At 43.0% G+C, this 27,896-nt stretch overlaps 4 protein-coding genes across 5 annotated transcripts; 2 read left to right on the top strand and 2 right to left on the bottom strand.

Annotated features, from left to right (window-relative positions):
- The first annotated feature begins 834 nt into the window (after positions 1-834).
- LRR1 (leucine rich repeat protein 1) lies at positions 835-13,466 on the top strand. Of its 2 annotated transcripts, XM_082618189.1 has the most exons (4): positions 835-1,139; positions 4,494-4,592; positions 6,690-7,411; positions 13,020-13,466. In XM_082618189.1, exons 1-4 carry the CDS (start codon positions 927-929, stop codon positions 13,258-13,260), a joined length of 1,275 nt encoding a protein of 424 aa, XP_082474315.1. In that variant the 5' UTR covers positions 835-926; the 3' UTR covers positions 13,261-13,466. The 2 variants fall into 2 exon arrangements, with proteins under 2 accessions (XP_082474315.1, XP_082474316.1); XM_082618190.1 differs by lacking the exon at positions 6,690-7,411.
- A 2,214-nt stretch (positions 13,467-15,680) lies between these two features.
- Positions 15,681-16,957, bottom strand: RPL36AL (ribosomal protein L36a like). The gene is made up of 2 exons (XM_082616938.1): positions 16,875-16,957; positions 15,681-16,123 (listed from the first exon to the last, which is right to left on the bottom strand). The coding sequence occupies exon 2, from the start codon at positions 16,090-16,092 to the stop codon at positions 15,772-15,774; it is 321 nt and encodes a 106-aa protein (XP_082473064.1). The 5' UTR covers positions 16,093-16,123; positions 16,875-16,957; the 3' UTR covers positions 15,681-15,771.
- Positions 16,958-17,056: 99 nt separating this feature from the next.
- Positions 17,057-19,619, top strand: MGAT2 (alpha-1,6-mannosyl-glycoprotein 2-beta-N-acetylglucosaminyltransferase). Its single transcript, XM_082616937.1, has one exon. The coding sequence runs from the start codon at positions 17,561-17,563 to the stop codon at positions 18,899-18,901; it is 1,341 nt and encodes a 446-aa protein (XP_082473063.1). The 5' UTR covers positions 17,057-17,560; the 3' UTR covers positions 18,902-19,619.
- A 1,273-nt stretch (positions 19,620-20,892) lies between these two features.
- Positions 20,893-27,604, bottom strand: DNAAF2 (dynein axonemal assembly factor 2). The gene is made up of 3 exons (XM_082617178.1): positions 24,714-27,604; positions 22,775-22,918; positions 20,893-21,980 (listed from the first exon to the last, which is right to left on the bottom strand). The coding sequence occupies exons 1-3, from the start codon at positions 26,706-26,708 to the stop codon at positions 21,477-21,479; spliced, it is 2,643 nt and encodes an 880-aa protein (XP_082473304.1). The 5' UTR covers positions 26,709-27,604; the 3' UTR covers positions 20,893-21,476.
- Positions 27,605-27,896: the final 292 nt, after the last annotated feature.

The following is a 27,896-nucleotide window of genomic DNA, read 5'->3' on the forward strand; positions in this document are numbered from 1 at the left end:
TAGAGTTTACTGTGGGCACAAATTCGGGAAGTCCGAGATATTCAATTATCTGTTGAATGCCTGGTATGCACGGAAACCTGGAGAAATAATATAAATGAAAAGCAATTTTAGGGAATTCCCTGGCAGTCCAGTGGTTAGGACTCAGGTGCTCTCAGGGGTTTGATCCCTGGTCGGGGAACTCCCATAAGCCATGCAGTGTGGCCAAAAAATAAATAAATAAAATAAAATTACAACAGTTTGTCCAACATTTAAAATGTTCCCAGCTCCCAACTTTTTCTACAGGTTCGGAGGTATACTTTAACATACTTGTTTACGCAGGTGTTTTATTTTTTATTATTTATTATTATTATTTATTGTTTTATTTAAAAAACAAAACAAAACACCAGCCCATCAGCGCCGGGAAATGTCGCATCCCAATTGGTACTAGGCAACTCGCAAAGGGCCGAGGGTATGTAGGCAAAAAGGCTTCCCCGGTAACAGAGGAGCTGATGCATTTCCTTAGGAAACTCAAGGACCCCACGTGTGCGTGCAGCGCATTAAGGGTCAACAGCGGAAACTAGGACTCTGCCCCAAACTATAATAGCTGCGGCCGTCAGCGCGCGCTCCCGGGAAAGGACTTGGCGCCCCCGCCGATCGCCGGTTTCGGGAGACGCGCGCCGGGTCCTCAGGTGGTCGGTGTCCGCCCTCCGCGGGCCGCAGCCTCAGTGCGGACTTGACCCTGCAAGGGAGAGGGGACGCCGTCCGTCCCCACAGGACTCGTGGAGCCGCTGTACAAAGAAACCGGAGACGTCGGCACCACGAGCAGGCAGGCAGATCCCCGGACAGCCGCGTACTCGAGGACCCCGGCGGCGGCGCGGCGCGGCGAGGCGGGAAAGGGGAAGTTTCAAAACCGAGAGGTGGCGGTTGGTTGCCGGATCTCCGGCGAGATGAAGCTGCACTGCGAGGTGGAGGTGGTTAGTCGGCACTTGCCGGCCTTGGGGCTGAGGAACCGGGGCAAGGGCGTCCGGGCGGTGTTGAGCCTCTGTCAGCAGGCGCCCAGGACTCAGCCGCAGCCCCGAGCGGGGGGCGAGCGGGGCGGCCGGCACCCCGCCTGCCTGTTCATTTCCACCCTGAAGGACAAGCTTGGGACCCGCTATGAGGTGCGTGAAGCAGGCAGGTCAGGGGTGGCAGCCGGGCGCTCTTGCCCTAAGCGCCCGACTGTTCCCGAGGCTGGACTCCGTCTTAGGGGTTCCTGAGCGCCCGGCCCCCGAACCCCATGACCACCCGGACCCCGGCGTCTCCCTACGGACCCCGAGGAGGAAAGATTTTGAGAGTGCACTTCTTATTTTTCTTGCCCATTTCTGCGACTTTGTATTGACAGCCTTGCTGTTTAGTAGTAGATAGCAGCCCCGCCCCTTTAAAGCCTTGGAAATTTCGGCCTGCCGGATTAAACTGTAAATGAAGCATCAGTCCAGTTTGGGGGAACTGTAAAATGACTACACTTTGGTTCAGTAGATTCTGTTTCTCCACGGGCTTTTCGCTAGTTTTGTCTGTTTATTGGTTTGTTTGTTTTAAGGCTTTGTGGGGTGTAATCTAAGGTCATTAGGCCAGATTAGTACAGTAGTAAAACAGTAATGCTTGGGTTGCATCTTGATATTTTTATTAAAGTTATTGGTTACTGCATCTCTCTCTCTCTTGTTTTTTTTCTCAAATGTTTGATTTCCTAAGTCTTGATTTGTTAGGTCCAAGACTTTTTCGTATCTACCTAGCAGTAGTAAACCCTCCAGAAGAAGTTGGAAGTTGAAGTAGAATTTTTTTAAATAGAATTTTTAAAGCGCAAGTTTTATAAAATCCTTTTACGTTGATTACAGAGCACGTTATTTTGTGAAAATGACTGGAATACCCTTGTGCCTACTATAATAAAATTGAGGGGACAGTTCATCACCCACCATTGTATCTGACTCTTGATTGGATTTTATACAATTTCTGGGATTATTTCCCTTACAGTGTTTTACTCCTCAGTGAATACTCATAGTTGAGGAAAGGAGTTATTGCTGTTTCATTCAGAGCCACGTAAATGTTTGATGTGAGTAGTTGAAAGTCTAAATAATCCCCCTTTCCATGGAATCAATTCGTATAATTTTTCGAATTAAAAAGACTTTAGAAATCACCCAAATTTTAAAGGTTAGAAAACTGTTAGGTGACAAAAGCAAACTCATAACCAGAATTGGGTCTCCCTTTTCTCCCTGTTGTCTTCCCTAAAACCTATCTTTTCATGCCCAGCTTAGGTACTGCCTATTTTCAGTCTGTTATGATCTCTCCTTTAAAACTTTTACTGCACTAATAGTCAGTAGCTGACCTAACCAAAATTTTATTGTAAACTGCTAGTTGAAGACTTACTGTGTGCAGGGTGCAGTGCTAGATACTGTGGGAAATAAAACTGATTTAGTCACTGTTTTTCCAAGACTAGAAAGGGAGAAACAGAAACCACCACTTATAAAGGTGGGTTATGATAAGTGCTGTAATAAAGGTAGAAGCAGAGTAGTGTAATACCAAAAATGAGATCAATTCTGATTAAAGGTCTTGAGAAAGTTTTGTAGAAGAGGTGGTGCCACAGGGCTTGGGACATAGTAGGTGTCAAGTAAACATTTATTGGTTGAATTAAGGTGGTTTTGTCCTGGGCCTTGAAGAGTAGGTATTAGTGCTCAGTATGGAAGTATCTTGGGCTCTTTCTTACAACCCTCTACTCTTCTGTCCTGACTTCAGCTGTCATCCATTTGACTGTGATGTCCAAATATGTTCTTTAGCCAGTCCTCTCGGTTAACTTCCAACTTGAGCCAGCTACCTACTGGAAATCTTCACTTGGATGTGTAGCAGTATTTCAAATTCAAAATATCCCCAGATTAATTTTCCTTGCCACCCCTAACCCAGCTTTTCTGACAGTCTTCTGCAACCCTTTAAGTAGTATTCTGCCCCATCCAGGCACCTTAAAGCCTTTCCCTCCCCACATCCAATATATTATTGAATTCTTTTAATTCTACTTCCTAGGTAGCTTTCATATTTTCATACCTCCTTCCATCCCAGCTGTAATCTAAATCACCATTGTCCCTTGCCTGGCTAGTTTCTTAAAGGATCTCCCTGCTTCTACCATTGTCTTTTTCCATTCCATTCTCCCCGTCTCAAAGTTCATTCTTACACTATAGTTAAAGGAAGCTTTTCCAAATGTAGACCTAATCATGTTCCTATCTTAAAGTCAGTCAGTGGATATCACTGTTCCTAGGATAAAATCCAAAATTCTTAATATGGTTTACAAAATCTTTCACCATCTAATCTCTGTTTACCTCTCCAGGCTCACCTGCCTCTTTTCACTGGATCTTTCAGGCGCACTGAACATCTTTCAGCTCCTCACAGCTACCAAGCTCTCTTACCTTCAAGGCTTTGAACACACTGTTCCATCTTCTTGGTATGCCACTCCCTGTGTCTTCCCCCAGTATCTTCAGTTGCCTAACATCTCTTAATACTTCATTCTTACCTTTAAGGTCACTTTCATACCCCTTTGCTAATAAGGTCTTACAGCAGCCTGTACTTCCCTTCTTTTAATATTTGTTATGCTTGTAATTACTTGTTTAATAACTGTCTCTTATGAGATTGCTGACTTGATTAGTGTAATTACCATGGTGGTCTTATTTACCACTGTTGTCCCAAGCCCCCTGTCATAGTACCTGGTACATAGTGGCTTCTCAATAAATAGTTGCTGCATTGAAGTCTGAAGCAGAAGCAATATTAGTCATTAAAAATTTTTGAGCAGCTGTTATGTGTCAGTCACTTTTCTGGCTCCAGGGAAATAAAGGTGAACAAAGGAGACAAGATTCCTGCTTTCACTGAGTTTATATCTTGTGGGAGGCATGCCCACCCCAGACTAATGGGCTGAAGTTAAGAAGGCAAGTAACTGCTGTTGGCAATGGGAGAAAAGAAGCATTCTCCTCAAGCACAGGAGTTTCTGTTTTTGAAGAAGAGTTACTGGACAGGTAGAACAATTACGTCTTTTTTTGTGGCTGCATCGGGTCTTCGTTGCAGTGTGCCGGCTTCTCATTGCGGTGGCTTCTATTGTTGCAGAGCACGGGCTCTAGGTGCGTGGGCTCCAGTAATTGTGGCTCGCGGGCTCTAGAGCGCAGGCTCAGTAGTTGTGGCGCACGGGCTTAGTTGCTCCATGGCATGCGGGATCTTCCAGGACCAGGGCTCAAACCCGTGTCCCCTGCACTGGCAGGCGGATTCTTAACCACTGCGCCACCAAGGAAGGCCCAGAACAATTATATCTTACCAGAAGCTAGATAAGGAGTGTAAATACCCCAAAAACCAACCAAACAGAAACCTTTAAATCTTAAAACCACAAAACACCCAGACTTAAGGACTAAAGGCCAAACCAAACCTGGCAAAGTGACTGGCACATTCTAGTTGTAATATTGAATAACAGTACCTGGTTTTGTCCTTTTTTTCCCATTGGTTTTAAGCAGCTAAAGGAGAACATTGAGCAGTTCTTCACCAAATTTGTGGATGAGGGGAAAGCCACTGTTCGATTAAAGGAGCCTCCCGTGGATATCTGTCTAAGTAAGGTATGGTATTAAAAACGTTAATGCTTAGATTGGTTGACTGTAAAGAGAATAGAGGCTCTTTTAGGATCCTGATACCCACATAGCTGAACAGAGACAGTCACTTGCTGGTATGTTTGAAGAACTGACGGCAGTTCCCCTGGCATGCATGTCTCTAAAACGGCAGAGTCAGTCTAAGGAAAGTTGCCCAGCATGGGAAGGAAAACTGGGTTTGCTTCTGTGCCCAAGATAGAGCCTCAGGGTGTTCTTAGACAGAACTCTATAAGGCAGGTGGCACAGGTCTACATTTTGCCAGCTGAATCACAGGTGATGAATCTAAATTTGGTGTTAAAAAAAAAGAATGAAATACAATTAGAAACACTTCAGGGGGTATTTTACTTACTATAATCACTTTAAAATACATAAACCGTTAGAATAAAAAACTGTTTTCTTCTTTGCCTTACCTCACTTTTTCCTTTTCCCCCTTCCCAGAGGGTAGGAGCAGTGATTTGTTCAACCTCGCAGTATCCTTAACCCCAAGGCACGTGCTTTGTAAACATTAAAAGTTTAATAACTGTTTAAGGTATTTGTATTGAATGGAGGTGTTTTGTCCTACCTCCTCCTGTTCTTGTGGTTTTTCATTTTCTCTTATATTCAGCCTATCTTTCCACTAACTCCTTCTACCTAAAAGCAAGCTGAGAGGTCTTACCAATTAAGAAAGTAGAATAGACAAATTTCTGGAAAATCAAGGCTAAATCTATTAGCTCCACTTTCTTTTTTTTTTTTTTTTTTTTGCCGTACGCGGGCCTCTCACTGCTGTGGCCTCTCCCGTTGCGGAGCACAGGCTCCGGACGCGCAGGCTTAGCGGCCATGGCTCACGGGCCCAGCTGCTCCGTGGCATGTGGGATCTTCCCGGACCCGGGCACGAACCCGTGTCCCCTGCATCGGCAGGCGGACTCTCAACCACTGCGCCACCTGGCAAGCCCGGCTCCACTTTCTTGCTATCTCTTTTGACCTCTGCTTTCACTGGTTACTCACAAAACACTGCCTCAGAGATCAGTGATCTCCTTCCTACTTTCCAATCACATTGCCATTATTTCTTATCCTTTTTGAGCTCTGTAGAACTTGACACTGATGATCAACTCTGGACCTACTTGCTGGACTACTTCACCCAGGTCACCAGACTTTCCTCACTGCACTTCACTGTGTATACTGCTGCCAAAATAGCTCTTGTCATGTAATTCTCAACTCAAAATTCTTCAGTGATTTCCCACAGCCTGATCATTCCATCCTCCTTACCTTGGCGTCAAGCTCATCTGTAATCTATCCCCGTACTATATTTCTCCTCTTTTACTGCTCTGCAAAGCTCCTACATTCCAACCAAATAGGATCATATGTTTAGTTTCCCAAACTTGCTGAAAGTTCACTAGTCCTTCACATATAAACTTTACGAACTTCTAAAGTATCCTGCAAGTATTATTTTTATTGATGACTTAGTTCACATACCACTTTATTAGTGATTTCTATGTCCAGCTGGAAGCAGTCTCTTGCTTTTGAGGTTTTCTAGTACTTTTGGCATTGAGTGCTACCTGGCCTTGCTTTTGACAGGGCCATTGCTTTTCACAATTCCTAGTGTTTGTGAATAATCCCCCCTAGGTGTTTTGCAGTGCACCGCACTACCTCATTCTATCTCAGAGGCACTGGAGATTTGGGTCAGTCCATCTTTTCTTTTTTTTTTTTTTGACTTTGGTTACTAAGGTTAAGTAACTTTTTTTTTTTTTTGGATTATAGTTGATGGGTCAGTTCATCTTAAACCCAAATCTTAAGTGGAATCTTTTCATGCTTTCCTGTTTTATTTTATACTCTTATCGTTCCCCCCTGTGAACAGTTTTATTTAGCATATGTCTCTCAATATACTTTTTTCAAAAACTTTTAAAGTTTTTTGTATCTGTATTGAAATTTAGTGAAAATAGAATACTAAAAAACATTTGTACAGCCATTTTCAATAAATGATTGCATGATTTCATATATAACTTTACAGACTTTGTTTAGGATGGATTAGCATGGATGCATTATCTAAAATGGAATTTATAATTGTACAACTTATTTTTATGTATTCAGGCCAATTCCAGCAGTCTAAAGTGTTTCCTTTCAGCTATGAGACTGGCTCACAGAGGCTGTGATGTTGAGGCACCACTTTTAACCCTCACACCAGTGAAGACTTCAGAATTTGAAAAATTTAAAACTAAAATGGTTATCACATCCAAAAAGGACTATCCTCTAAGCAAGAACTTCCCCTATTCTCTGGAACATCTTCAGACTTCTTATTGTGGGCTTGTCCGAGTTGATATGCGTATGCTTTCCTTAAAAAACCTTAGAAAATTAGACTTGAGTCACAACCATATAAAAAAGCTTCCAGCTACAATTGGAGACCTCATCCATCTTCAAGAACTTAACCTGAATGATAATCACTTGGAGTCATTTAGTGTAGCCTTGTGTCAGTCTACACTCCAGAAGTCACTTCGGAGTTTGGATCTCAGCAAGAACAAAATTAAGGCACTCCCTGTGCAGTTTTGCCAGTTCCAAGAACTTACAGATTTAAAACTTGATGATAATGAATTGATTCAACTTCCTTTCAAGATAGGACAACTGACAAACCTGCGTTTTTTGTCAGCGGCTCGAAATAAGCTTCCGTTTTTGCCTAGTGAATTTAAAAATTTATCCCTTGAGTACTTGGATCTTTTTGGAAATATTTTTGAACAACCAAAAGTCCTTCCAGTTATAAAGCTGCAAATGCCATTAACTTTATTGGAATCTTCTGCACGAACCGTACTATATAATAGGTAAGCCTTTGATAGCATCCTGGTATTCTCATCATCCTCAGAGTAACAAAGTCTTTAACATAGCTTATGATGCTGTGCACAATGACACTTTGCTCCAGTGGCCGTCTTGCTGTTCCTTACGTCTGCTTAGAATGCTTTTCCTCCCGAAAGTCTCATAGCTTACTTTCTCACTTCAGTTCTCTGCGCAAGTGGCACCCCAGAAAGGTCTTTCCTGACTACTCTATCTAAAGTTTTATCCCCCACCCCCTTACATTGCTTGATTTTTTTGTCATAGGATTTATTACTTGGAATGATATATATTTTTTAACATTTGTTCGTTTTCTGTCAGATATTCTCACTAGAATGTAAGATCCATGAGGGCATGGACTTTGCCTTATTCTCCACTATTTCCCTTGGGTCTAAAATGTGATATCTATCCCCCATACCTGCAATATGTTAGGGAATGAATGAATGAAGAATGAGTGAGTGAGTGAGTGAATGAATCAATGAATGACATTGTTTCTCAGAGTCTGGTTCCCTGACCAGCAGCATCAGCATCACCTAGGAATTTGTTAGAGGTGCAAGTTCTTGAGCTTCACCCCACACCGGCTGAATCAGAAATTCTGAGGGTGGGGTCCGGCTATCTGTGTTTTAACAAGTCCTCCAGGTATCTCTGATAACAGTCTAAAAGTTTGAGAACTCCAATCTGGCATAGTGGTAAAGTGTGGTCTTTAGAGTCAGACTTATGTGTGATTCCTGGCTTCACCCCTTAGTGTGGCTTTCACAAGTTATTTAACCTCTTTGATTGAATCTCATCTGTGAAGCAGGAACAATAATACCCACTTTACAGAGTTGTGAAGATAAATGATCTAATGTAATGGCAAAGCATTTGGCATATAGGAAGACTCAATAGCTCCTGGTTCTCTTCCCTTGTCTTTGAACACTAACTGCAGTTGGTCATGAGACACCAAACTCCAGTTATTCATTTTATTCAGGCTTCTCTCATATAGGAGTGGAAGCTAAGATGTGAACCAAATTACTATTGAGTGCTTATAAAATGGTAGGAACACCATATTTCGAAGAAGAGATTCTTAACTTTTTTTTAGTGGGGAGAGACTTAAAAAAAAATGACAAGTTTTGGGCCTAGAAAAACGCACACATGAATAAACACAGACTTTTGCATACAACTTTATAATGCTTATAGACACCACTGAAACCCAAGCCAGTCTTTCCTCTTCACCATCCCTAGCTTAAAAGCTCTTATCCTAAACCAGTGGTTCTCAAATTTTACTTCACATTTAGAATCACCTGAGGAGCTTCAAAAAATTCTGATGGTTAGTCCCCACCCCTGACTTATTAAATCAGAATGTTTGGGAGGGGACTTCCCTGGTGGCGCAGTGGTTAAGAATCAGCCTGCCAATGCAGGGGACACGGGTTAGAACCCTGTTCCGGGAAGGTCCCACATGCCGTGGAACAACTAAGCCTGTGCGCCACAACTACTGAGCCTGCACTCTAGAGCCCAGGAGCCACAACTACGGAGCCCGCATGCTGCAACTACTGAAGCCCGGGCACCCTAGAGCCTGTGCTCCGCAACAAGAGAAGCCTGCGCACCGCCACGAAGAGTAGCCCCCGCTCACCACAACTAGAGAAAGCCTGTGTGCAGCAACGAAGACCCAACTCAGCCAAAAATAAATAAATGAAATATAAATAAATTTGAAAAAAAAAAAGAATGGGAGTAGGACCCAGTATTTTTTTTAACTCCCCAGGTATTCTAATGTATGGCCAGCTAGGATTAAGAACCGCTGCTTGCTTCTCAAACTTTAAGTGCATTCACATCACCTGGGAGTCTTGTTTAGCAGATTCTGTTTTAGAGTTCTGCGGTAGAGATGTGCTTTTTTTTTTAATTTATTGTTTTTTTAACATCTTTATTGGAGTATAATTGCTTTACAATGGTTTTAGTTTCTGCTTTATAACAAAGTGAATCAATTATACATATGTTCCCATATCTCTTCCCTCTTGCATCTCCCTCCCACCCTCCCTATCCCACCCCTCTAGGTGGTCACAAACCACCTAGCTGATCTCCCTGCGCTGTGCGGCTGCTTCCCACTAGCTATCTATTTTACATTTGGTAGTGTATATATGTCCATGCCACTCTCTCACTTTGTCATAGCTTACCCTTCCCCCTCCCCACATCCTCAAGTCCATTCTCTAGTAGGTCTGTGTCTTTATTCCCATCTTACCCCTAGGTTCTTCATGACATTTTTTTTTCTTAGATTCCATATATATGTATTAGCATACGGTATTTGTTTTTTTCTTTCTGACTTACTTCACTCTGTATGACAGACTCTAGGTCTATCCACCTCACTACAAATAACTCAATTTCGTTTCTTTTTATGGCTGAGTAATATTCCTTTGTATATGTGCCACATCTTCTTCATCCACTCATCTGTCAATGGACACTTAGGTTGCTTCCATGTCCTGGCTATTGTAAATAGAGCTGCAATGAACATTTTGGTACATGACTCTTTTTGAATTATGGTTTTCTCATGGTATATGCCCAGTAGTGGGATTGCTGGGTCATGTGGTAGTTCTATTTGTAGTTTTTTAAGGAACCTCCATACTGTTCTCCATAGTGGCTGTATCAATTTACATTCCCACCAACAGTGCAAGAGTGTTCCCTTTTCTCCACACCCTCTCCAGCATTTATTGTTGCTAGATTTTTTGATGATGGCCATTCTGACCAGTGTGAGGTGATATCTCATTGTAGTTTTGATTTGCATTTCTCTACTGATTAATGATGTTGAGCATTCTTTCATGTGTTTGTTGGCAATCTGTATATCTTCTTTGGAGAAATGTCTGTTTAGGTCTTCTGCCCATTTTTGGATGGCCTACATTCCAGGCGAGGCTGCTAGTCCATGAACTACACTTTGAATACAGAGGCTCTAAAAGTAACTAAGGGCTCATTATTGTTTTAAGGCAGTGATCCTCAGAAGTTGAGAGTGCATCACAATCATGCTTATTGTAACACAGTACTTACTAAAGCAGATTGCTGGTCCCCACCCTCAGAGATTCTTACTCAGTAAATTTGGAGTGGGGATGAAACTGCATCTATAACAAGTTCCAAGGGAATGTTGATGCTGCAGCTCAGGGGACCACACTTTGAGAACCACTGGTTTAAGGCATTGACTCTTAACTAGGAGCTGAGAATTACCTATTAAGTGACAATACATGTAAGTACCTAGAACAGTGCCTTGTTCATAATAGGTCCCAATAAATACTTACTGGATGTATAAATACAAGTAATTTGCTTCTCTGGCAATTAAAAACCAATGTTGTTATCATTAGTTGTGGAGGAGTTCCTAAATAATATAGATGAGAAATATGTATCTAGATTTTCTGGTAATATAGGTCCTAGATTCTACCTCAGACCAACTAGTTCAGAATCTCCAGAGATGGACCCCTATTGTATGTCATATATTTTTTAAAATCTCCAGAAGTGATACTGATGATTCAGGTTAAGACCACTGATTTGTGAGAAATCTAAATGGTGTCTTTTGGAAATGTACTGCTCCCAAGTTTCTTGTTCTGTGCTTTCTCTGAGACTTACATATGAAAAAAAAATAATATATTGTACTTATTCAAATTTGAAAATTATGTCCAAATGAGAAATACTATAAATGGTTACTGATGATTTGAAAAGATCATAACAGCTTGGCTAAGATGACTCTAATCTTTACTAAAGTATAATTTTGCATGTTTTGAGCTCCCTTGTTTTAAAAAGAATATAGATCCAAAGCCATGAGAACAGCATCTGTTATCTAGCTATTGATAAACTGTCCTAACTGGGACTTCCCTGGAGGCACAGTGGTTAAGAATCTGCCTGCCAATGCAGGGGACGTGGGTTCAATCCCTGGTCCGGGAAGATCCCACGTGCCGCGGAGCAGCTAAACCCGTGCGCCACAACTACTGAGCCTGCACTCTAGAGCCCGCGAGCCACAACTACTGAAGCCCAAACGCCTAGAGCCCACACACCAAGAGAAGCCACTGCAATGAGAAGCCCACGCACCACAACAAAGAGTAGCCCCCACTCATCTCAACTAGAGAAAGCCCTCGTGCAGCAACAAAGACCCAGTGCAGCCAAAAATAAATAAATTTATTTTTTTAATTGTCCTAACTACTGGTTATAAACATAAAGTTATAGTCTATTAGAAAAATATGTGGTAACTTAAGTTTTGCTGGATAGAAAGTACAGTTTTTAACTGTTTCCTGTTTCTTTAGACTATAACCAATAGCCTGGAATGTAAACATGTGGTTTTTAAAAAAATTGTTACTTACACAAGTAATAAATTCATACATGTGAAAAAATTAAAAATTGCAAACAAGGCCAATACCAAATCCCTTAGGAAAAGTAGGCCACTATTTTTGATTTGATGTATATCTTTTCAGACTTTTCTAATAGGGTTTTAAACTCCAGTTTTAATTATAATACTAGGTTTTATTTATTTGTTGAAAAAGATGTGAACACCTGTTATGTGCCAGCCTAGGTACTAGAGAAACAACAAAGAGAACAGTGTGGGGGAGACGCAAAGTGACGGCGGTATGGTTGTGTTTAGGGTGGAGTAGCGAGCTGGGCTGTGGGCAGGCAACCTCAAGAGACTGCCTCTTAGTGTCTTGTAGATGAGGGTTTTGAGTTTGACTTGATTTTTTTTTTTTTGACTTAGTTGGATTTTAATTGTATTGGCCGCCATTGAAATTTTAAGCAAGAGGGTGAATGACTTAATTTAAGCAAGGTTAAATTGCTTACTTGGCTACTAAAGTAAAACTAATGTCCCAAACAACATGTGTTTTAAATTTGTTTCACACAGTTTAAAATTCCCTTTTAAACATTTGATGCCTATGAGAGCATATGGATTGATTGATTGATTTTTAAATTAATTTATTTTTGGCTGCGTTGGGTCTTCGTTGCAGTGTGCGGGCTTCTCATTGGGGTGGCTTCTCGTTGCGGAGCATGGGCTCTAGGCGCACGGGCTTCAGTAGTTGTGGCTCGCGGGCTGTAAAGCACAGGCTCGGTAGTTGTGGCACATGGGCCTTAGTTGCTCCGCGGCATGTGGGATCTTCCCAGACCAGGGCTCGAACCCGTGTCCCCTGCATTGGCAGGCGGATTTTTAACCACTGTGCCACCAGGGAAGCCCCTACATGGATTTATTTAAATAAATGTTTCTTCACAGATAGAACTGAGTAATTCTCTCATTACCATTTATAAGAATTGTATGACAGAGCCATACGTTTAAATTATGTTACACTGGTCATACAGTATAATTATATAAAGGACAGATGGCTCTTTCATTGTATTCAGTGGGTTATGCTGTTAAGTGGCGGTGCTAATATTTACTTTATGTAGTGGTATAGATGCTCTTAGGTTTACAAAATATGTCATATGCTGTTACTTAGTATATTTTCCCCATTTGTACCAGTTAGGAAAATAAAACAATATACTGAGTTAATTAATAGAGTAATTTTATTTTTCCATGGTTATAATTTCAGTGTCCAGTAATTCATGTCCTAATACATGAAGTTTTGAATCTAGTAACACATTAAAAAATATTTTTAAAATATTTTTTTCCAATAGGATTCCATATGGCTCTCATATCATTCCTTTCCATCTTTGCCAAGATTTGGATACTGCAAAAACCTGTGTTTGTGGAAGATTCTGTCTAAGTTGTTTTATTCAAGGAACTACTACCATGAACCTACACTCTGTTGCTCACACTGTGGTCTTAGTAGATAATATGGGTGGTACTGAAGCACCTATTGTCTCTTACTTCTGTTCTCTAGCCTGTTATGTAAATTCCTGTGATATGTTAAAGTAATAAGTGATACCACAAAAAGAAATTCCATTTAGTTACAGGCCAATTTGGGACTCACTTATTGTTTAAATGTCAAATTGGAGAAAGGGAAGCTTTTCGTGGGTTTTGTATACTTGCTTGAGGGGAAGAATGTGTGTTAGTGTAACATTTTCGATCATTTGGCTGTAATATCTTAATTTCATTAAAACCTAATTTTATTGTGGTGTTAACTTTTATCAGCTTATTGCACTTGTGTTATTTCAGCCTAGTGTTTCCAGAATGGGCTGTGGGGTTATTTTTTTAATGTTAAAACAGATACTGATCCCAACCACTCTGGTCATAGAATTTTCTTATCAATTTTCGTCTTGCGTTTCAGTTAAAGAAATTGAATTTCTGGGACTTCCCTGGTGGTCCAGTGGCTAAGACTCTGCTCCCAGTGCAGGGGGCCCAGGTTCAATCCCGGGTCAGGGAACTAGATCCCATATGCCACAACTAAGACCCAGTGCAGCCAAATAAATAAATATTTTTAAAAAAATGAGTTTCTGTATGCAGAAAATATACTTTGCACTAATATAGTCTAAACTGTACTGAGAACTTGTTTGATATGAAACTACATATAAATTTTTAAGCACTTTTGTATTTTTCAGGTATATTATTCTAAATATATATGGAATTTTATATTCACCATAAAGTAGGAGTTGCTTTGGACAGACTTAAGCTTTTACAAGTTTTATAATATTAATTCCATAATCTTTGTTGTGATTTCTAAGTTTTTTAATTTTTAGGGCTGGAATGAGGTTTTGGGGTTGGGTGGGAGTAGCAGAAAATTGCTACGTTTACTAAGTTCTGTATTATATGAGGGTGGTTCTTTTTGTTTTAGTCACTTAATGTTTTTTTTTTAATTAAAAAACTGATAGCAATATATCAGCCACAATATACCAGCTAAAGGATGATTAGGATCTGAACTAGGGCAGAGGATATATAAAAGGAACCAACTTAAAAGAATCTTGGAAAATGGAAGCACAACTGTTTCATTCTCCTCATTCCCACTGCCTTTCAAATCAGCCTCCCTCCTAGATCACTGCAACAGTGTCAGAACTAGCTTCTGGGAACAAAGGAGGGGAAAGAGTGAAAGTAACTGGAGAAAATCCTCTCTGTGAACCTAGATCGGGGATTTCCAGACCAGGCTTTATACTGCCTTCTAAAGTTAATTCACTTTTGCTCCTTAAAACTAAGAATTCTGTAATTAAGTATCTTAGGATTTTCTGAACTCATAAATTGGTGAGACATTGCCTGAAAATATTATAAAACAACTATATTAAAACATGGTTCTTTAAAAAGTGAAGTTTTGTGGCATAGTTAAAAGTAATTTAGTGTATATCTTGATTTTTACATGTTCCTGTAGAAAGACAATTATTTCTTCATCAATAAATGTAGATATAAGTCTGTGTTGGGGGTCTTCCCTGGTGGTGCAGTGGTTGAGAGTCCGTCTGCCGATGCAGGGGACACAGGTTCGTGCCCCGGTCCGGGAAGATCCCACATGCCGTGGAGCGGCTGGGCCCGTAAGCCATGGCCGCTGAGCCTGCGCGTACGGAGCCTATGCTCCACAACGGGAAAGGCAAAAAAAAAAGTCTGTGTTGGGACTAAGTGCCCACCATGTTATTCCTACACCCTAGCCCTTTGCATTCTTGCTCATCTACAAGCCATCCCCATTGTAAGCATCTTAGCCTAAAATTCATATACAAAAAGCAGGGTCTTTATTTTTGGCTGCATTGGGTCTTTGTTGTTGCGTGCGCGGCTTTCTCTAGTCGCGGTGCATGGGCTTCTCATTGGATGGCTTCTCTTGTTGCGGAGCTCGGGCTCTATGTGTGTGGGCTTCAGTAGTTGTGGCTCGCGGGCTCTAGAGCGCAGGCTCAGTAGTTGTGGCGCACGGGCTTAGTTGCTCCGCGGCATGTGGGATCTTCCCGGACCAGGGCTTGAATCTGTGTCCCCTGCATCAGCAGGTGGATTCTTTTTTTTTTTTTTTTTTTTTTTCCTTTTTGCGGTATGCGGGCCTCTCACTGTTGTGGCCTCTCCCGTTGCGGAGCACAGGCTCCGGATGCGCAGGCCCAGCGGCCGTGGCTCACGGGCCCAGCCGCTCCGCGGCATATGGGATCCTCCCAGACCGGGGCACGAACCCGTATCGGCAGGCGGACTCTCAACCACTGCGCCACCAGGGAGGCCCAGCAGGTGGATTCTTAACCACTGCACCACCAGGGAAGTCCACTTTCTTTTTATATAAATACAAGATGCCAATTCTTGTGGAACTAAATTTAAATAATGAACTTGATAAGAGGATGAACCTTAATTCACTTACAAATAATTTACCATTATTTCTTTAATTTAGAGCCAAATTAGGCCTGCGATTTTACTTATATTTTAAAAAATACAAAAGATTTGATTAAGAATATCACTGTATTTATTCTCATACAGGCAATTTTTCTATAACTTAAACATTTTGCTCTCAAAAATAGAAGAACAAAAGATTCCCAAAGCTTAGAACTGGATCACTTGGCCCTTTCTCTTCTTATCTCCTCCGAGTTCAAAATGCTTGCATCTCTTAATGGCCAGCATCCTCTTGGACCTGCAGTTGGGCTCAACACATTCAAGCCTCAGTACGATCTTCTTTGTGGTTTTAGCCTTCTTCCGGAAAATAGGCTTTGTTTGCCCACCATAGCCACTCTGCTTCCGATCATAGCGCCTCTTTCCCTGGGCATACAGGGAATCTTTGCCCTTCTTATACTGGGTCACTTTGTGAGGCTGATGCTTTCCACACTTCTTACAGAAAGTCCTTCGGGTTTTAGGTACATTGACCATCTTTGCAGTAGAGGTGTCTTCACAATGAAAACTGTTGTAAAATATTTAAAATATGGCAGCAAACGTTAAACATTTTGAAAATTCAAGTGTTTTATTAATATTTATAGGAAAATAACATTACATAAGTCAGTAACGTATAATTGCGCCAAGTATTCATTTTCCGTATGAGTAAATGCACATATACGTGCACAGCTTTTTGGAATCCTTAAATTATTGGAGCATTTATAGAATGAGACTCACTGAAAAACAAGAGCAGCAGCACAGGGACGCCCAGTACAGTTTCCCCCACAAAGGGGGTTCCTTTAGGGCTTAATTTACCGTGGTTGCCCAACAACTAAAGCGTAGTGGTGTGATACCTAATTTTCTTCGGCAGAGAAAGAAGGCCGAGGCTAGAATTTATTTTCGCCTCTCCGCGCACCCTCTCCCTCCATGTTCTAGCTCCCGGGCATGCCCGACTCGGGGCGCGGTGTAGAGCCACCTCCACGGCCCGCCCCGTCCCTTCTCCGAGGACCTTATCAGCCTGGTTTCACTTTTCCCTCCGAAGCATCGTCATCCTTTCCTCAGCAGCCCTGAAGGCTGACGTGTCCCTAATGAGTGCCTCCCGGCCCAGCAGCCGCCATGCGGGAGCCCCTTTCCGGAAGGGAGAAGCCCGTTTTTGAAATCCACCAACCAAGGCGGCGGGCCTCGCCCTCCCTCTCCTACCAGGGCCCACACGGCCCAGCCCTGGATCCTGAGCACTGGGGACTCCAGCCGGGATCGCCACCGCCCCGCACCCCGCTTACCTGGAAAACCAGAGTCCACGTTCCTGCTTCGTTCTCCTCACGCCTCACCGGAAAGGGAGGAACGCGCCGGATGTAGGAACTGAGCCTGAGCGACAGCGCTGCGGCCCAATAGGCAGCGGGCGGCGACGGCTGTGCGTCTCCAGACTCGACCGGGAAGCGCCAACCGACGGCCCGAGGGGCGGGGCGGAGGGGTGTGGGCCCGGGGACCGCGGCGCCCGGCGGGCCAGTAGCTGGTTGTCAGAACAGTCGCCGCCGGAGTGGGGCGAGGGTGCGTCCCTCGGTCTGGGACGTCCGGGGCCGCGTAAAGATGAGAGCACAGAGGACGCAGGGCCGCTGGAGGCGCAGGTAACGGAGCCGGGGTGCAGTGGGGCCGCGACAGGCTTCTTCCCGGACCCGTGCTGGATGGAGAGGACCGAGGCGACGCCGTGCTGCGGCTCCTAGCGGCGGGGCCGGTGCCCGAGCTGCAGCTGCCAGGCGAGGATGTGTGGAGCCCGGGCGGCGCGGGGGAGCTGAGAGCCTTCGGGCCCCAGGACCCCCGGGGCCCGGGATGAGTTAGCGAGGACAACTGCGGGGGCCAGTTCCGACTGCTACAGGCCACGGCCGCCGCCCGCCCGCCCCTTCCGCGCCGGAGCCGCTAGCTCTTTTCCGCGCCCGTCCGCCTGCCTGCGCTCCCGGCGCCGGAGACCATGAGGTTCCGCATCTACAAGCGGAAGGTGCTGATCTTGACGCTCGTGGTGGCCGCTTGCGGCTTCGTCCTCTGGAGCAGCAATGGGCGACAAAGGAAGAACGAGGCCCTCGCCCCGCCGCTGCTGGACGCCGAGCCCGCGCGGGGTGCAGGCGCCCGGGCCGGGGACCATCCCGCCGTGTCCGTGGGCATCCGCCGGGGCTCCAACGAGTCGGCGGCTCCGCTAGTCGCGGCGGCCCCGCACACCGAGGTGGACAACCTGACGCTGCGGTACCGGTCCTTAGTGTACCAGCTGAACTTTGACCAGACGGTGAGGAATGTAGGTAAGGCCGGCTCCTGGGCCCCCCGAGAGCTGGTGCTGGTGGTCCAGGTGCACAACCGGCCTGAATACCTCAAACTGCTGCTGGACTCACTTCGAAAAGCCCAGGGAATCGATAACGTCTTCGTCATCTTTAGCCATGACTTCTGGTCGACCGAGATCAATCAGCTGATTGCTGGGGTGGATTTCTGTCCGGTTCTGCAGGTGTTCTTTCCTTTTAGTATTCAGTTGTACCCCAACGAGTTTCCGGGCACTGACCCCAGAGATTGCCCCAGAGACGTGGAGAAGAATGCAGCTTTGCAGATGGGATGCATTAATGCTGAATATCCCGACTCCTTCGGCCATTATAGAGAGGCCAAATTCTCCCAAACCAAACACCACTGGTGGTGGAAGCTGCATTTTGTATGGGAGAGGGTCAAAGTCCTTCGAGACTATGCTGGCCTCATACTTTTCCTAGAAGAGGATCACTACTTAGCCCCAGACTTTTACCATGTCTTCAAAAAGATGTGGCAATTAAAGCAGCAAGAGTGTCCTGAGTGTGATGTTCTCTCCCTGGGGACCTATACTGCCATTCGCAGTTTCTATGGCGTTGCTGACAAGGTAGATGTGAAAACGTGGAAATCCACAGAGCACAATATGGGTCTGGCCTTGACCCGGGATGTGTATCAGAAGCTGATTGAGTGCACAGATACTTTCTGTACTTACGATGATTATAACTGGGACTGGACCCTTCAGTATTTGACTGTATCTTGCCTTCCAAAATTCTGGAAAGTGCTGGTTCCTCAAGTTCCTAGGATTTTTCATGCTGGAGACTGTGGTATGCACCACCAGAAAACCTGTAGACCATCCACCCAGAGTGCCCAAATTGAGTCACTCTTAAATAATAACAAACAGTACCTGTTTCCAGAAACTCTAACTATCAGTGAGAAGTTTATGGCAGCCCTTTCCCCACCTAGGAAAAATGGAGGGTGGGGAGATATTAGGGACCATGAACTCTGTAAAAGTTATAGAAGACTGCAGTAAAAAATTACAATTACAAAAGCAAAAGTAGTGACAGTCTTCTATTTTTGATATTTGTCCAAACAGTATATATAATTGAATAAAAGGGTTTAGGAACTGGTTTCTGCTTTAGTACAACAACAGAATTCTTGTAAAAGGTGTCCCAATATAGTAATCTTTTCCTTTTATGTCTAAGATTTAAAACACAAGTTTTCATTTTGAGAATTGGGTTTTAAAGCTCAATGTGTATCTGCTAAAGGTAATCATTATTGTTAATTGATAAGAAAGAAGGGGAAATTTTATTTAAATTGCATCTATTAATCTTTTTATCCGTAACTTTGTACACTTTTCCAGGTTCAAGACTTCTTTTAAGTACAGCAAAATTTATTTAAAATTGTCATATTAGTAAAAAGTATTACAATGAAATTGTTAAGAGTATTAACGGAACAAGCCCAGCTTCACTCTTGACACAGTTACGAGGAAGGGATTGCTTCACTGGTTTTATAACTCGAAAGTTATGTTTGTTAAACACCCTGTCAGAACAGAGTCATTTTCAGTATTAAAGATTCCTGTATTATTGTGTTAAGATTTGCCTGTGCTCTGGAACCTTCATAGAACACACTTTCTTTTGGAATGTATTTGATTGATAAGAAAGTTTAAACACTGTTTTCACCTCAATGTAGAAATACAGTGGGTTTTTTTTTTCTTTTAGTGCTGCCAAAATAAAATACTCATTTTTGCATAAAAAGATTCCTAATCATTTTGCAGAATAAATTTTTACACCAAAATCCAGTAAAGACATTCTACAAGGTTTAAAGTTAGCATTACATATTATCTGTACATTGTATAACTGAGTTTGAAATAAAGAAAACCCAGCTCTTGAGAGTGCATCCCTTTGGAAGAAACTGGCTTTCAAATTAGCCAGGCATAGATAATGAGCAGTAAAAAGCTGCTGTGTTAAGTGAAGTACAGCCAGAAATGATACAAAGTTCAGTCCTGCCAAAGTGAAACATGTTCTAGTGCCAGCTTTATTTTAACAGAAATCATACTTTTTAAAAGGACAGACACAGTAGATAGTAGGAAGCAGGCTTAAAATTTACTCCATATTTAACATGAAAGTTTCCCTTAACAGTATATAATTGTATTCAACCACAAATATAGACTACTTTCTGTGTAGGTACTGCAATAGTCATTTCAATCTAAGAAAACTGTGTACCTAATGGACAGTCTCAAAACTATTATTCCATCAAATTAAGATTCCTATGATGGTTGAAAAATGTATATGGTCATCTACAATGGAGCAAATAGTTCTCTTGCTTTATGAGCTACCTTTATACTGCCCTCAGCCCTCTGGTTCCAGGTTTTACTGGGGTTAAAAATGTAAATCAGAATGAACTGCTAGGCTTCGTACCAGTTTTTGGTGCTCTGACCCGACCTCCCTAGTTCAAAGGACTAAAGAAATTAAGTAGTTTCCAGGACTAAGGTAAGGCCAGAGGTTTGAATTAGTAGCTGTTTTTGGAACAGAAATAGATCAGCTCAAGGCCTTGGGGTCAGTGATTAGATCAACAAATATTTTCCTTTCTATATTGTCTTTCATGTTGTCCTAAAATTTTTTGTGAGGAAAAAAAAATCTGTTGGGATTTTCTCCTGGCCTCAAATAAAAATACTATTCCACAAAATTCATAACTTAGCCACTGTTAGATAAATTATCTGCTGCCCTCTTTTAGGTGTTATAAAAGAAATTGATTAGAAAACACTAGCTCTTGTTATTTTCATGTAATAATATAATGAAGACAATTTTCCTATTGGAGCAAATTCTTAGATTATTTTAACTGTCCTGTTCTAAAATTTGTAAATTAATTGTATAAAACCAAGGGATGTTTGAATAATTTCCAAAAAATTCTTTTAAAATTTTGAATTTTCAAGGTCATTAACAAATAACCTGTTATTTATATATATATATGTATACACACACACACATATATATATATATATATATACATGGTGACATATATGAGAAGAGTAAAATACAGAGTTGAAGCAAAAATACTAAATTTCAGTGTATTTGTATTGTTTGGATCGTTTAATATTGGTTAGTAAAGTTCTTTCCTCTCAGAATCTCTATGACAAGCATAAGTACATCCTATTTAGTGAGACTTATAAATGCGTAGTTTTGAGATTCTCCTCCCACCAACACGTGCACTCTAGTGTGCTTCTAGTTAATTGCATTCTTTAGAAATACTCTTTGTGACAGACACAACTTAATGAATATTTTGAAACTTTATTAAAGTAATGGCAAACAAAAACCAAAAACAACACAGAAGTAAATATAAATAGGTTGTATTAAAACTAAATGTTTACTATTAGAAAAAAATATACATCAGAGGAATCACAAAACTTATTTCCATAACTAAGGAAGCTTTGTATAAACTCTCTACATGCAAAAAAATAAATAGCTTCAGTTTCCCCATGAGAATAAAAATTGCAAATTTTAATTTTATACTTTCTTGAATACCTTTGGTTTTAAGATAGTAAACAGAGAATCTATTTTTAGTCCATAAGTTTTTACTCAACCTTTAAATTCTAAGATGATACAGAATTAATCCAAGTCATAAAGCAAAGAATTCTGAAAACTGAATGAGCAATGAGTCACATGATCTTTAATAATCTGCACACGACCATCCTGCATATTGGTTTCCTTTATGTTGTCAAAACCAGGTGTATTGTGAACTTCAGTTTTGTTCAGTAATGAAGATGGGTGATCTCCATCTAATTCTTTCTCTTCAGTTATTACGGGTTCTTTTAAATTATCTTTTTCATCATTTGAGTGAACAGAACTTTTGTCTTTTATAAATTCAGGTTCCATTTTTGACTCAGGTTGCTGAGACTTTGCAAACGGCTTCTGAGAAACATCGAGGGCCCCTTGTAGCAAGCATGCAACTGAACCACAACTGTCTGTTTCTAGTACTTTGACTGCTACGGATGAATTGGAATCAGCTGAGGTAGCAGCATGTTGTAGACTTTCTTTTTCAGTTAGATGACTTCCTTCATTGACTCTTTCTTCCTTCTCATGAAGCTGCTCAGAGTTACTACATTCTTGCAACTATGTCAGGAGAAACAGCAAATTAATAATTCTTTGAAACAAATAGAAAAGTAAATTGTACCCGCTGGAAACTTTTTTAAGTTGTGAAGGAATAACCCAGTAGACTTACAGATAGGCCCTCTGGCTTCCCCCTCAAGGTCATTCTCCAAATGCTGCCAGTCATATTTTAATCATGCAAACCTGGCATTGATTCTGATTAAATACTTTCATTGACCCTTCATCTCTTTCAGGATAAAATAATCCTGGCCTACAAACCTTTTAACATGGCCTATAAAACCCATTAGCAGTCATTCTTATAAGGGCATTCTTGAATTTCTTGAATTTTCTTGTATTTCTGTGATTCTTTAGAGCCTCTTTCCCCTGAATTCACATTACGAGTCTATTGTGCTAGTTACTCATTTGTGTCCAATACTGAAGACTATAAAAATAACCAAACTTAAGTTCAACTAGAAAGAATGAACAAACTGGATGACATAGTTCCCACGGTTTGAGAGTCAAAAAAAAGCTGTTTGTCCCTGGACTAATACTCATAATTCCCAAATGTTAGTTTCTCTCCATTCCTCACTGAACAGTTATTTTGGGATTAAAGGAGATAACATAAGTGAAAATGAACTGCTGATGTTTAATAGTAAAATACATATAAAAAAGTCTTTATTCCTCTTAACATCACTCTTCCCAGCCATCATGTCCACTTAGTTTAAAGTTATGATATAAAGAAATCAAGAATTAAGTTATTTGTTAGGCTTCAACCTTGTCCCAAATCACTACTCTATAGAGCCCACCAAAATCCTTACCTTTGCATGTATTTCAATCTTACTATCAGTAACCTGAAGAACTTCAATTAATGGTGGGGTTAGGGGCATCGTCTGTTTGAATGGAGGGCTCAGGACCCCTTCAAGAAACTCATTAACGTTTTCTTCACTGACAAATAACCTTTCCTAAAATAAAAAGAGAAAAAATATTCTACCTTATTGGTCATACTTGACAGAGTTGTATCTAAAAACAGCTCATAAAAGTTCTCACACAGTTCAGAATTGCACTTTTAAAATGTTTATTTTAATGTTATTCCTATGCTGTATTGGCAAAAGAAAACTGAGTATTGTACAGAGCAATAAGAACAGCAAGAGTATATAGATATATAGGAAAAGACCCTAAAAGAAGTGTCTTAGTTCCTTTTCTAGGTCTCTATTAAATCTGAGGTATGTTTTCCCTCCAAGTAATCTTACTTACAAATTACCTTCCTTTATTTTTCCCCTCTATTTTGTAAGAATAACATCACCTCTAGAGTTATAAATGCAGTCCAAGCTAGAAAATGTAATTTAATTTTAGAACACTTCCTAATGAGTCAGCGAAAGATACACAGACAGGATCTATTTAAATTTTGTGTGACCAGTTAGCCTTCTAGTTCTTGGCTAGGTAAGAAAATATATTCTTTAGTATTCTCTCAAATGCTTGTCGATATAGTTTTTTTTCCCACATTGTGAGTTATTTTCACATTTATTAAAACAATTACAGGAAAACGACTGCCCCTTCCTAAATTTCCCCTTCTGGTGACATAAACAGATAGTCGATTTCATATTTTATATTCTCACAAAGTATCTTACCTAGCCCTGGCTATTTACTTTACCATTTTTGGAGGGTTTCAAATTAACCACTTCTCACAGAAGATACACCTCATAAAGTAAAAATTTAACTCATTAGCAAATTTCTAGAAAAACACAGGAAGAAGTAAAACTTCCCGGCAGGTTAAAGCCCAAGGCCCCAAACTTAATTTTTAATATATAATCTGTGCAACTAGTGTTGTGAATTTGGGAATTTAACCCTTGAATATCTTAAAAGAGCTAAAAAAAATTACATGTAACATTGATACAAACCTCAATCAAAAATACCAATTAATTGTTCACTTATGAGTTTAAAAATTTCTACAGAATGTCAAACTTTTTTTCCCCCAGTATTTGCCAATAGTACTGGAATACTGAATCTCAAGATCCTCAATAATCTGAAAGGTATAGTAGCAACTACGAAATGATATCCTAGGTAAACCTGATAATGCACAGCCCCAGTTTTTGCCCAAAAGAGATGTAGCTGATGTGATGTTGGTACCAACAAAGGCTTATATTACACTTTGTTAAATGCCAGCCATTGTGCCAAGTACTAGCAGGGAACAGATTAAAACAGATGTAAAAAGAGGTAATTTCAATGTAATATAACGCCCACCAGAAGACAACCCCACCAGTATCAGCGACTGAAATTAAGCAGTACCATATGGCCGAGAGGGCAAGGGATTTAGATTCACACCTGCAAGTTGGTTTTCCTACAAAAGAACTGTGTGGCACAGGCTGAGTTACTTTTGCTCTCTGGAAGTAAACTATTATTTACTTTCTAAGGCTGGAAAAAGCTATTTACCAACTTAAAATATGGCCATAATAGAATGCCTCTTAAACCTATTTGTGTCACAACCCCTTTGAGAATATGACTAAAGTTACAGCCCTTCTCAAGGGCAACTGTGAAGATTTGAAACCCATCCACCAGAGAGAATGCGTTAAGTTTTTTTCGTTGTTTTCAATATGCGTTTAAGTGTACTTAACATCTTTCATCAGGTGCATCAATTTCAAGTCATCAGGAGAGAAGTTATAATGGGAAATCCTTTGTTTAGGATAAACTGAGAGTGTGCCTGTGATAGCAAGTGGAACAGAATATTTCAAATATTAGGACTCTAGAAAGAACTGTTACCTGCAAAGAATCTTTGTTTAAACCAAAATACCACTCTCTCCACTGTCCATGGCACTCTGGAGATTTGGCCAGTTCTATCACTGCATTGTTTGAAGAAATGCTAATCACTGGTTCTTTGGTATTCAACTTATTCTCTGGAGTAAACTGCAAAACGAAGGAATAATAAACTAAGTCTTGGGTGGAGAAGGACAGTTTGTACCAGAGGGGAGTCACTTCCCCTTGAAGACTTTGAGGCTGGATCCAAGGCACTTGAATGAGCAGAGTCAGGGATTCTTCATCCTGATTACACTGCAAAGGCGGACACAGAGGTTCCCCGCGGTCGGTCCCGGGACCACCCATGGCTCGATCAGCTGGCTCCCTGCGGGTGCCTTCCCGGGCCTCCAGCGCCTCCACGCCGAGAGTTCGGCGCGCGCTCACTTTTCCTGCAGAAGACCCCCTGTCAAGGTCCCCGGATGAAGTACTAGGAGCGCCTCCGCCACCGTCCCCAGGTGAGTTCCCAGCTCCGGGAGGCGGCTCCTCCCGGATGCCTGTTGTTGATCTCTCTTGCCCGCTGAAATCCCGCTCCTCGGGTTCTGAGACGCGCTCCTCCCCGGCGGCGTCCGGGGTGGTGATCCCGGCGTCCGCAGTCCAGCCTCGGCTGGGATCCGGGCCTCCGTCCGCCCCACCAACCCCCGCCGGGCTCGCCTGCTCCTGGTGAGCGGAAGCGCAGGGCGCGCCGTCAGTTCCGGGCCGGTCGGCGGCCTCTTCCGGGGTCGCGGCGGGCTCCGGGTGCGTGGCGGTCAGCGCCACAGGTAGCGTGACCACCAGCTGCCGCCGGGCCTTGTTGAATTGCGCCTTGCCGCAGCTGTCATCCACCGGGTACGGGAGCGAGAGCCGCAGCCGGTAGTCGGGTTTCCTCGAGTCGAGGCACAGCAGCTTTCCCGTCACCTCCAGCGCCGCCTGCTCGGCCGAGCGCAGTAGTGGCAGCTCGATGGTGACCACCAGCTCCTGGGGCACAGTACTGGGGGCCGAGTCCCGAGAGCAGCGGTAATCCTGGAGGTCCACGTGGTGGCGCTGCACCACGCTGTAGCTAGGCTCGGTGGGGGCGGGCTGTAGGACGGCCTCTGGAGGGGAGGGCGCCTGGGGCCTGGGGATCGCAGCGCTCCCGGCGGCCTCCGGGTGCCGGTAGGGGTAGGGAAAATCGGGGAGAGGGCTCTCCGGCTCCCCCTCGGGCCGGGCCTGGGAGCCCCCGGGCAAGGGCGTGCGTAGCACGGCGGCCTCCGGGATACCCTTGTACTTGACCTTCAGGATCTTGGCATTCCTGCGGTCCAACTTTACGCCGAACTGCTTCTCCACGGCCTCCAGGGCCGTGGCGTCCAGCATCTGGCGGAAGCGCTCATGGCGTCGGGCCAGCGCGAGCGCGTCTGGGTGGAAGACCACGTCGTAGACAGTGTAGCGGCTTCCGCGGCCCCCAGCGTACTCGCGGCCCGGCGCCAGGCTGTAGGGCAGGGACCACTGGCCGCCGGATGCCGCGCCCCTGGAGCCGGGCCGGCTGCTGGGCGCGCACACCAGCGCGTTGCTGCACACGTTCACGAAGCAGCGCCGGGTCCCATCCAGGCTGGTGCGCAACACGTGGCCCGGTTCCGGGTGCACGAACCGCACCTCCACTCCTCGCTCACGCTCCAGGGCCGTGATCTCCTCCTCGTAGCGCCGCCGGTTCTCGGGGTCCGTAATCTCCTCGGCGTACTCGGAGAACATTCGCCGGAACTCCGGGTCCCGGAAGGCGGAGGTGAGCTGCTGGACCTCCTCTCCGCTCAGGTCCAAGTCTTCCAGCGGCGAAGAGGCTGCCGCCTTGGCCATGCTGCCCCTCGGCTCCTTGCCCAGGGGCCAAGGGAGATGAATCTGAGACCGAGTGGGAAGAACGCGTCGTAGAGTCGCCGGTCTGGGGAGAGTGAGGCGGCGGAGGCCTGTAACCGTCAGAGAATTGAGCCTCGGGCAGCGCGTGCTTGTTGCCATAGTGACACCACCACCATCCGGGAGGAGGGGCAGGAATAGGGGCGACGGAAATAAATCAGAAATAGCCTTAGTTTCTTCAAACCAACATTATGCATTTTTTAGATTCCTGTGCCATGGTGCAGTTACCTCTGCAAAATAACCATCTGAATAATTATCATAATTAACAGCATCATGTACGTTATCCATTGTTCACAACACTTCAAGGTAGACCTAATCCCCATTTCACAGATGAGAAGATAGGACCTGAGAAGTTACCTGACGAAAGTTACAAAGCTAATACATTCACAAACTGTGCTTCTAACAACTTTATATGCTTTATTCACTTCGCTAAACCAGCATTTCAGTCTCCTAGATATTTCACCAATTTGCCGTTTACAACTCTCATTTGGTGCAAGAGATATTATGGGCAGGCTATTCATAAATAGCCAATGATCAGTAAACATATGACTTCTTTAATAATAAAAATGCAAATATAAGATACTACATATCACCTATCAAAATGGAAAAGGCTTTTTTTTAAAAAACAATTACTCTATTTCCTTGGGGTGGTAGAATTATATTAATAAAACCTTTCTAGAGAGAGTTTGGTAGCTGTATAAAAAGCCTTTAGAATGTGCATACTTTTTTTGATCCAGCAATTCCAACTTTGAGAGCATGCTCAAGAAACCATGATTCTAAAAGTTTGGGAAGAAGCTAAGAATTCAACAGTGGGACTAGTTGAGCAGATTTTGGTACAGCCATGCAATGGGATTCTATGCAGCCATTCAAATAGATATTATAGAAGAATATTTATTGATTGGGGTAGTTATTAATTGGTAGTTGTTAAATCCAGTGATCATTTTTCTGTTCTCATTTTATTGAAACTCTCAGCAACATTTAACACAATGTTGGCATTACCTCAATGTCGAGACACCATCCAGGTTTCTCTCCTACCTCATCACGTGCACTGGCACTTCCTGTGGTTTCCCCACACTGAGACCAAGTGTTGGCTTTTCTCATAGCAGAGAAATCTCAACCTACTCCCGTCTTGTGTGATCTACCTGGCCCCTAAGGCATAATGTCACATGACGGTGCCTCATACCCAGATTTCTGCGGTGCGGTCAGCCGTGCTTCGGCTGATTAAACACCAGGTCGGGGAGCACACCACCTCTCTGTTCCCCAGAGTATTAGCCCTGGATACCCTTGCAG

Source organism: Mesoplodon mirus, assembly GCF_964341445.2.
Source record: "Mesoplodon mirus genome assembly, chromosome: 4".
Taxonomy (NCBI): domain Eukaryota; kingdom Metazoa; phylum Chordata; class Mammalia; order Artiodactyla; family Ziphiidae; genus Mesoplodon; species Mesoplodon mirus.